At 45.4% G+C, this 9833-nt stretch overlaps 1 protein-coding gene across 1 annotated transcript in view; it reads left to right on the top strand.

Annotated features, from left to right (window-relative positions):
- Nucleotides 1–9833, top strand: part of Heatr1 (HEAT repeat containing 1) — a 41553-nt gene that overhangs the window by 16270 nt on the left and 15450 nt on the right. Inside the window, exons 17-23 of the mRNA XM_013009230.1 lie at nucleotides 1548–1731; nucleotides 1824–1967; nucleotides 4274–4443; nucleotides 4746–4904; nucleotides 5796–6038; nucleotides 7071–7202; nucleotides 8849–8952. Coding sequence (XP_012864684.1) covers nucleotides 1548–1731; nucleotides 1824–1967; nucleotides 4274–4443; nucleotides 4746–4904; nucleotides 5796–6038; nucleotides 7071–7202; nucleotides 8849–8952 — 1136 coding nt within the window. The remainder of the gene's footprint in view (nucleotides 1–1547; nucleotides 1732–1823; nucleotides 1968–4273; nucleotides 4444–4745; nucleotides 4905–5795; nucleotides 6039–7070; nucleotides 7203–8848; nucleotides 8953–9833) is intronic.

Here is a 9833-nt window from a genome sequence, read left to right on the forward strand (position 1 = left end):
GCTCTACCACTTGAGCCACCTCGTCACTTCCGGCTTTTTTCTTTTTGCTTATGTGGTGCTGAGGAATCGAACCCAGGGCCTCAGGCATGCAAGGCAAGGACTCTACCACTGAGCCACCTTCCCAGCCCTAGAAAAATGTTTTCTGTTCGCCATGAGAAAATTCAAGTTGAAGACTGTCTTGAAGTAAAGTGTTCTCGATGGTTAGAGTGGGACGGGTTTGTGTTTTATATAAACAGACAATAGTTCTTTTGTGTGGCTTTGTTTTCGCTTCTTTCTGAGGCCCTGTTACAGCTGTAGAAACACAACTGAGGAAATAAAATACCAAATACCTAATACCCTTCCAAATACTATTGTATTATAAAGCTACCTTTTGATCATTTTTCTTCGGTGAATTTACCATGCTCCTTCAGAGCAGCAATAAAAACATAAAGTGAGAGAAAGAAATCCCTTTTTTTTTTTTTTTTGGTCGGTTGTGGGGCCTGAACTCTGGGCCTGGGCACTGTCCCTCAGCTCTTCAGTTCAAGGCTAGCGCTCTACCATTTGAGCCACAGTACCACTTGTGGATTTTTCTGCTTATGTGCTGCTGAGGAATCGAACCCAGGCCTCATGCATGCAAGGCAAGCACTCTTACCACTGAGCCACCTTTCTAGCCCGAAAGAAATAGTTTTTAAAGTTCTCTTAGAAATCTAGTTCCTTCAATTTCTGTTTTGGAAAATGCCTGTTTATTTCTGCTTAATGAGGAGGCCAGTTCTAGGGTTTGAATTAAGGCCTCCTACTTGCTAGTCAGGTGCTCTTTCACTCCAACCACTCCTGCAGCCCTGCTTTTTGCTGATTATTTTGGGAAGGTAGTCTAGTGAACTTTTTCTGCTCTGGCTAGAATGGACTACAATCCTCTGGAGCCTCTAGAGGAAAAGGGATTGTGTGTGTGTGTGTGTGTGTGTGCGCGCACACACACATACTATATATATATATATATACACACACACACGCACACACAGAGAAATGTACATAGATAATCCTGCCTTTGGTAGAATTTGTATGAATAGTTTGTTTTTCGTGATAGTGTTTTCAGGCAACACAGATAAAATGAAGCCATTTTTAACTTAATCTGTGATTTATTTTATTTTATTTTTTGTGGGTCGTGGGGCTTGAACTCTGGGCCTGGGTTTTGTCCCTTAGCTATTCAGCTGAAGGCAAGTGCTCTGCCGCTTGAGCTACAATGCTACTTTCAGTTTTCTAGTGGTTTATTGGAGATAGGAGTCTCACGGTCTTTCCTGCCGGGGCTGGCCTTGAACTGCAATCCTCATATCTCAGACTCCTGAGTAGCTAGGATTACAGGCTTGAGTCACCAGCACCTGGCTAATCTGTGATTTTTATTGTGAACAGGACAGCCAGACCCCTCTCTCTGCTAGCCTGTGTCTTGACTCAGCACAGTTTGCTTAGCACTCAGAAGACCTTAAATACATTGGTGGGGTCCACCTGCAGACCCTTGTTCCTGGGCCTTTTGCATATTGTTTCCTTTCTAACGGTCTCCTTTACTGTTGCAGGAAATCCCCCCAGAGTGGCACATGGAGCTGATGTTAGACAGAGTCTTGCCGGAGGAGCTGTGGGCCCACTATGTGGAGCAGCTGGGCAGTGCCCGGAGCATTGCTGTGGAAGACTCGGTTTTGCTTGTCTTTTCCCTGAAAGTTTTCATTTTTGCTGTGAAGGAGCCTAAATCTTTTCCTAAAGGTAAGGTGCTAGTCATGGGTCTTCAGGGGTCTTGAGTGAGCAGTTGCTGTGTTGTGCTGATGGTTTCTGCGTGATTGCTCCTTGTCCCACAGGTGCCACGTGGTGGAACCCTGAGCGGCTAGACGAGGACGGGAAGCACTACCTGCACCTGCTGGTGGGGCTCTTTGAGCTCATCCTGCAGGGGACCGAGGCCCTTCATTTCAGAGTGCTGATGAAGCTTTTCATACAGGTACTCGGCCCCCTGTGCCCTCTTCCTTCCAGCAGGACTCTAGCTCATCTATAGGGATGCGAGGGGGCGTGGTCACCAGAAGCCAGGGGAGCGGTCCTCACTGGGCACGCTGTATTCCGCACCACAGCACTCCGAGTAGCCACAGATTCCTTGCCCGACTTCACAGCTTTTTTTTGGACACTATGGACTGGGACTTGAGTTTATGAGGTAAACACTGAGCCAGTCGAGCCTCACACCCTGTCATTTTGCTTTCAGTTTTTTTCACATAGTCTCTTGTCTTTCCTTGGGCTGACCAGGAACTACAGTCCTCCTTTCTCTACTTCCCAAGTTGCTGATATTACAGAGGGCCTGGGTGCTGTCCTGAGCTTTCACTCAACGCTAGCACTTTATTACTTTGACCCACAGCTCTACTTCTGTTTGTGTGGAGAATAGGAGATGAGAGTCTCATGGACTTTCTTGCCCCAACTGGCTTCAAACCATGGTCCTCTGATCTCAGCCTCCTCAGGAGAAACTAGGATTACAGTCATGAGCCACCAGCACCCTGCTGAAGCACTTTCTTTTTTTTTGGTCATGGGGCTTGAACTTTGGGCTTGGGTGCTGTCCTTGCGCTCTTCAGCTCAAGGCAAGCACTCTAACCGCTTGAGCTAAGGCGACACTGCCAGTTTTCTAGTGGTTTAATAGAGATAAGAGTCTCATGGACTTTCTTGCCTGGGCTGGCTTTGAACCGTGATCCTCAGATCTCAGCCTCCTGAATAGCTAGGATTACAGGCGTGAGCCACCGGTGCCAGGGTGAAGCACTTTCTTTTTTTTTTTTTTTTGGGTCCGGTCATGGGGCCTGAACTCTGGGCCTGGACGCTATCCCTCAGCTCTTCAGCTCAAAGCTAGCGCTCTACCACTTGAGCCACAGCGCCACTTCCGACTTTTTTCTTTTTGCTTATGTGGTGCTGAGGAATCGAACCCAGGGCCTCAGGCATGCAAGGCAAGCGCTCTACCACTGAGCCACCTTCCCAGCCCCTGGAGATGTTCTTGAATCAATGTTGCTGACACACAAATGGACGCTTTTGTGTGCACATGCACAGGAATGGATGGGAGTGGGGAAGGGGGGTCTGCTGCTGCCTCATTCTTCAGCCACCCAAACTTTCCCAGTGACATCCTGGTTTAGAAATGAGCAGTTTCTTTTTTTTCTTTTTTTCTGCCAGACCTGGGGCTTGAGCTTTACCTGGGCACTGTCCTTGAACTTCTTTGGCTCAAGGCTAGCACTCTACCACTTGAGCCACAGTGCCACTTCTGGCTTTTATTGTTTATGTGGTACTGAGGAATCGAACCTAAGGCTTCATGCATGCTAGGCAAGCACTCTACCACTGAGCCACATTCCCAGACAAAATGAGCATTTTCCATTTACAAAAAACATACTGTTAAGGTGGTGTGTATTGGGAAACACAATTATCACTTGGAAAACCCTTCTGCATTCCCTTGAGATAGTATAGTTGGTGCAGACAGTGTGTGAACCAGAGTGTGTGTGTGTGTGTGTGTGTGTGTGTGTGTGTTTGTTTGTGTGTTTGTGTAAGACTGCCAGAGAATAGATGACCATTTTTCCATAATGACAAATCATTAGGTAGTCGAAGTCTTCAGAAAGGTAGTTTGAGCCGGGCGCCAGTGGCTCACGCCTATAATTCTAGCTACTCAGGAGGATGAGATGTGAGGATCAAGGTTAAAAGCCAGCCCAGGCAGGAAAAGTCCAGGAGACTTTTTTTTTTGCCAGTCATGGGGCTTGAACTCTGGGCCTCAGTGCTGTCCCTCAGCTCCTCAGCTCAAGGCAAGCACTCTACCACTTGAGCCACAGCGCCACTTCTAGTTTTCTGGTGGTTTATTGAAGATAAGAGTCTCATGGACTTTTCCTGCCAGGGCCAGCTTTGAACCGCAATCCTCAAATCTTAACTTCCTGAGTAGCTGTGATTACAGGACTGAGCCACTGGCACTTGGCTTCCATGAAACTCTTATCTCGAATAAACCACTTAGAAAACCAGAAGTGGTATTGTAGCTCCTGTGGTAGAGGAAGTGGAATTGTAGCTCAAGTGGTAGAGCGCTAGCCTTGAGCTGAAGGCGCTCAGGAACAGAGTTCAAGCCCCAAGATGGACCAAAAAAAAGGGAGTTTCAGTTTTAATATTTTTTTGGTTCTAAGGATCAAACTTAGTACTCTGCACAAGTTAGGTAAGTACTTTACCACCAAGCTGCCCCTCCTCCTGGAGAGGTATGCCTTTGGTGCCACTTAAGTTTGATTGATTGTGATGTGCATCTCCCCTTTGGTTTCAGTGGTGGTGTCTCTACTTGTAAACCTGAGCAGCCCCATCAAAGAGGTGCGGCGGGCTGCCCTTCAGTGTCTCCAGACCCTCAGTGGACTGACGGCACCGTTTCAGCTGCTCATAGACCACTTGGTTCCCAAAGCAGAGGAGATCACCTCAGATCCCACCTATGTGGTTCAGGTAAACTACCCAGGTCTGGCTGTCTGTCTGTCTCGACACATGAACATTTACTTTACAGGGAATCTGACAGATTGCTGCTGAACTTAGAAACTGATGTCAGTAACTGTCTTTGCTCCATTTCTAATGGTTGCAATACCATGGCCAGCTTCTAGTAAGCTAGTTCTTGGGGAACTGATAGTATTCCCAGTTGGAACTTCATAGAGAATGAAAAGGTGCAAGGACATCACGTTGTCCTATATCTACTACATTGAACCTTCCCCCTTCATGAACCCTTCATTACAGTTTTCTTTCTGGTATTCTAGGATCTGGCTACTCTGTTTGATGAACTACAGAGAGTAAAGAAACAGAAATCTCATCAAAAGTTGTCTGAAACTTTGAAAACCCTGCTTTATACTGTATATGAATGCCCATCGTACGTTGCAAAAGATTTGCTGAAAGTAATTCAGGACGTCAACAGTGAGGTATGTGTAATTTAGCGGACTGTATGTGCCATGCGGTGTTCCTGAAAAGTTACTGTTACTGCACATGTGTGAGGAAGGCAATCACAGGAGTCACGTGTGTGCTCTCAGCACTGAGGTTGTCTTAATCTTTTTGAAGGAGGAAATGTGAGGTGGAGAACTGGATACTGGATACCAGAAATACGAATCTTCTTATATTTTAAAATGAAGTGTGCTATCCCTGTCTTATCATCAGCTTGATTTTTAATTGCTTTAAAAATCTACTGGAAGGTGGCTGGGAAGGTGGCTCAGTGGTAGAGCGCTTGCCTTGCATGCATGAGGCCCTGGGTTCGATTCCTCAGCTCCACATAAGCAAAAACAAAAAAGCCGAAAGTGGCGCTGTGGCTCAAGTGGTAGAGCGCTAGCCTTGAGCTGAAGAGCTGAGGGACAGCGCCCAGGCCCAAAGTTCAGGCCCCATGACCAGACCCCCCCCCCAAAAAAAAAAAAAAAGTCTGCAGGAAGAACTCTTGGTTTGTGTCCATTTTCCAAATAAATCATGATTTGCACACACATAATTTGCATTCATGCTAATCATTCTAAATTGGAAACAGGGAGAAAAGCACAGTGTTTTAGCAAATGGTAAACTGTTGCTCAATTGGTAAACCATACTCAGTTTTTAGTTCTGTTCTTGAGTGTTGAGGAAGGCTCACACAGGCTCTCGGTCCTGTCTGAAGTATCCCTGGGGACCTGTTCGGAGCGAGGGCAGGAAGGGGCAAGCACTATGAGAGTTGTACCACCCCCAGCCCACCCATCACCACAGGGGATAAGCCCCTGGTCTTCCAATAGGATGTCTCTGCAGAGTCAGCGAAAAATCAGCATTGCTGAGTGTAATCACTAACGAATCCCCTGTCGTAGATGGTGCTTTCCCAGCTGCTGCCCTTGGTGGAACGGTTACTAGAGAAGATAGAGAAGGACCCCACAGCCGTTCTGAAAGACGAGGTCACTGTCCTGCATCTTGCACTGGGGAAATACAATGAACACTCAGTTTCACTTTTACATAAGGACCCCAAGAGCTTAAATATGTTTATAAAAGCTGTGCACACAACAAAGGAACTCCACCCGGGAATGGCAACCGTTCAGATCACAGCCCTCGAAAAGGTCAGTGGCTTTCTTCAGAAACAACAGCTCCTTCAGACAGTTAAGGATTTGTAATGGAAGAGGTGTGTGTGTGTGTGTGTGTGTGTGTGTGTGTGTGTGTGTGTGTGTGTGTGTGTGTGTGTGTGTGTGTGTGTGTGTGTGTGTGTGTGTGTGTGTACACACTGAGGCTTGGACTCAGGATGTGTGTGTGTGTGTGTGTGTGTGTGTGTGTGTGTGTGTGTGTGTGTGTGTGTGTGTGTGTGTGTGTGTGTGTGTGTGTGTGTGTGTGTACACACTGAGGCTTGGACTCAGGACCTCCATTGAGCTTTTGCTTGTGTGTGTGTGTGTGTGTGTGTGTGTGTGTGTGTGTACACTGAGGCTTGGACTCAGGACCTCCCTTGAGCTTTTGCTTGGCGTTTTTACTCAATCCTGCCACTTTGCCACTTAAGCTACATCTCTACTTTTAGGCTCTTTGGTGGTGGTTAATTGAAGAGTCTTGGGTTATCTGTCTAGGTTGGCTTCAAACTGCACTCCTCAGATCGCAGCCTTCTGAGTAGCTAGGATTACAAGTGTGAGCCACCAGCACCTAGCCGTAGGTTCTTAATGAACTAGATACATTTTAAAGGCACATGATGCATTTCACTTATTGTACAAGAAAGCTGAACATGAGTTATAAAAAAGTCCAAGCCAGAAGCCAGTGGCTCATGCTTGTAATCCTAGTTACTCAGGAGGCTGAGATCTAAGGATTGTGGTTCAAAGCCAGCCTGGGCAAGAAAAGTCCATGAGACTCCAATAAATCACTCAGAAAACTGGAAGTGGTGCCGTGGCTCAAGTGGTAGATTGCTTGCCTTGAGCTGAAGAGCTGAGGGACAGCGCCCAGGCCCAGAGTTCAAGCCCCACGACTGGCCAAAAAAAAAAAAAAAAAGTGCATTGTCATGAGAAAATAAAGTGGGGAGCAGTTTTATGTTGTGAGAGAATACAATTATTGTTTTGCATTTTGAGTCTTTGGAGCTCAGGCTTGTTGAGTTCACTTGGTTTTCTTCCATCCTCCAGATTACAAAGCCATTCTTCGCAGCTGTGTCAGATGGAAAGGTCCAGCAGAAACTCTTGTGCATGTTGTTTGACCTCCTGGTGAACTGCAAAAACACCTGCTGTGCTCAGACTGTGAGCAGTGTCTTTAAAGGGGTGAGTTGCAAACTTGGTGTCATTTGTTAGTTTATCTCTTCCCAGTTAGTGAACTTAACTATCCTGCGGTGCCCTTTGAGAGGTCAGTTGTCACCATTAAAGAGACAGGGAAAAGCAGATTATAGATTTAATACCAAGGTCCATATCCATAAGATATGGATCTTACCCACATTGGTGTGATCTGCCTGGTCTATGCGAGTGAAAGGCTTCATGCTGGTGAGGAACCATCACTCTAGTAAGCAGCTCTGTGTTATTATAAAAGGAGAAATCAGGAAACGGCTCATTGGTTGAAACCTAGCCAATATCACAATACCACCTGGCCATTCTGTTTTTTGAATTTATGAAAATACCCATGGTGAAGTCCTACTCTCTGGCGTCAGTAGCTTTCAAAATTTTATCCCATTTGCTCAATTTTTTTGTTCTTTTTTTTTTTTTTTGCTGAAGTATTTTAAGGTAAATTTCAAGCATTAATTTACTAGTATTCCTATGTACATCAGTATGCCTCTTTTTTTTAAAAGACATTTTCTTAATATGTCTATACTACCATTGTTACACCAGAAAAAAATTTAACAGTAATTCCTGTTAACATGTAATACTTTGGTCCACAATCATATTTTATGGCTGTCTTAAAACACTTTTTGAGATTCTTTTGAGTCAAAATGCAAGAATTGGCTGGGAATGTGGCCTAGTGGTAGAGTGCTTGCCTAGCATGCATGAAGCCTCAGTGCCACATACACAGAAAAAGCCAGAATTGGTGCTACGGTTCAAGTGGTAGAGTACTAGCCTTGAGCAAAAGACGCTCAGGGACAGTGCCCAGGCCCTGAGTTCAAGCCCCAGGATTGGCAAAAAAAAAAAAAAAAACCAAGCATTTAGTTGTGATATGTGAAACTTTCTAAAGAAGGAGCTTTTCTGATCCCATTCCGAATCTAGAGTGACTCTCAGGGTGGCACACGTTATCTTTCCTATTGACCGTATGAGTCTGGTTTAGCCCCTGGAAGTGGTGAGTGTGGTTATGAATATGGCCAGGCGCTGGTGCAGTGTCATGCTCAGAGAAGCGCAGGGCTGCAGCTTTAGACTCAGGACACCCTAGAGAGGCAAGTGTGCAATTAAAAGTGAATCTCAAATTAGAAATAATGTTGACTAGTGCTAAGGAGGTTTTAGTTTAAGCCCCTCTCTTGTTTTTTTGAAATTTTTTCTTGAGGTCTTTTTTAAGATAGTAGTATCAAAATTGTAGGAGTGGGGGTAGACACAGACCCCCAAAGTCATTCTAACTTCTCAGCTGAGAAAATTCTTATGGGATAAAGTTTGTTTTCAATCTTAGTACTTCTAAAGAAATCTTGGTGAAAACTACAATCAAAGATTACACGTATTAAACAGGCTTTGAGTGTCTTGTGGAGATGACTTAGTGCTGATTCAATTAAGGACTATCTTGGAACATTTAAGGGGTTCTGGGAAGGAAAGTGTCAGCCAAAATCCCTCCATCTTCCATCTCAGTAGCCAGCCAGCTGGAGGACATACATTATCGATGGCATTTGTCTTTGGCTGGTTCTAGTGTGGTAGCAGGACACAGGAGGAGACATAAATGCCTTTGTTATGTCTCTTTTGGTCACTGTTGATAACATCAGCCATTCTTTTTCAAATTTCAGATTTCCGTTAACTCTGAACAAATCAGAGTAGAGCTGGAGCCATCAGATAAAGCCAAATCCTTGGGCACCATCCAGCAAACAAGACGGCAGAAAATGCAGCAGAAGTAAGAGCTGTGACTGACTGCCTGGTGCATGCTTGTTCCGGGCTCTGATGTCAGGAACCATTTGATTCTTTTTTCTTTTTGTCTGTTGTGAGGCTTGAACTCTGGGCTTGGGTGCTGTCTCTGTGCTCTTCAGCTCAAGGCTAGCGCTCTACTGCTTGAGCCACAGCGCCACTTTTGGTTTTTGAGTGGTTTATTGGAGATAAGAGTCTCAAGGACTTTCCTGCCCAGGCTGGCTTTGAATCATGATCCTCAGATCTCAGCCTCCTGAGTAGCTAGGATTACAGGTGTGAGCCACCAGGGCCCGGCTTCTTTTCTATTTTCTAATGCTTTTATTTTTACGTTGGTAATGGGGCTTGAACTCAGAGCCATGAACTTTCAGTTTTTCTTCTCTACCACTTGAGCTACAGCTCTTTTTCTGGCTTTTTGGTAATTAATTGGAGAGATGAAGTCTCACGAACTTTCTTGCCCACATTTGCCTAGGATAAGCATTCCTTAGATCTCAGCTTCCTAAGTAGCTAGGATTAGAGGTGTAAATCTATTTTTGCTAAGATAAACAGCAGCATTAAACACTGCTGTGTAAGATCAGTCCTACCTGCCTGCCCTCGCTCTTTTTTTTTTGTCAGTTGTGGGGCTTAAACTCTGGGCCGGCGGACTGTCCCTGAGCTCTTCAGTCAAGGCGAGTGCTCTACCTCTACCGCTTGAGCCACAGTGCCACTTACAGTTTTCTGGTAGTTTATAGGAGATAAGAGTCTCACGGACTTCTTGCCCAGGCTGGCTTTGAACTGTGATCCTCAGATCTCAGCCTCCTGAGTAGCTAGGAATACAGGTGTGAGCCACCAGCGCCTGGCTTCCATTGTGATTCTTTTTTTTTTTTTTTTGGG

Source organism: Dipodomys ordii, unplaced genomic scaffold, assembly GCF_000151885.1.
Source record: "Dipodomys ordii isolate 6190 unplaced genomic scaffold, Dord_2.0 Scaffold9, whole genome shotgun sequence".
NCBI classification, from domain to species: Eukaryota; Metazoa; Chordata; class Mammalia; order Rodentia; family Heteromyidae; genus Dipodomys; species Dipodomys ordii.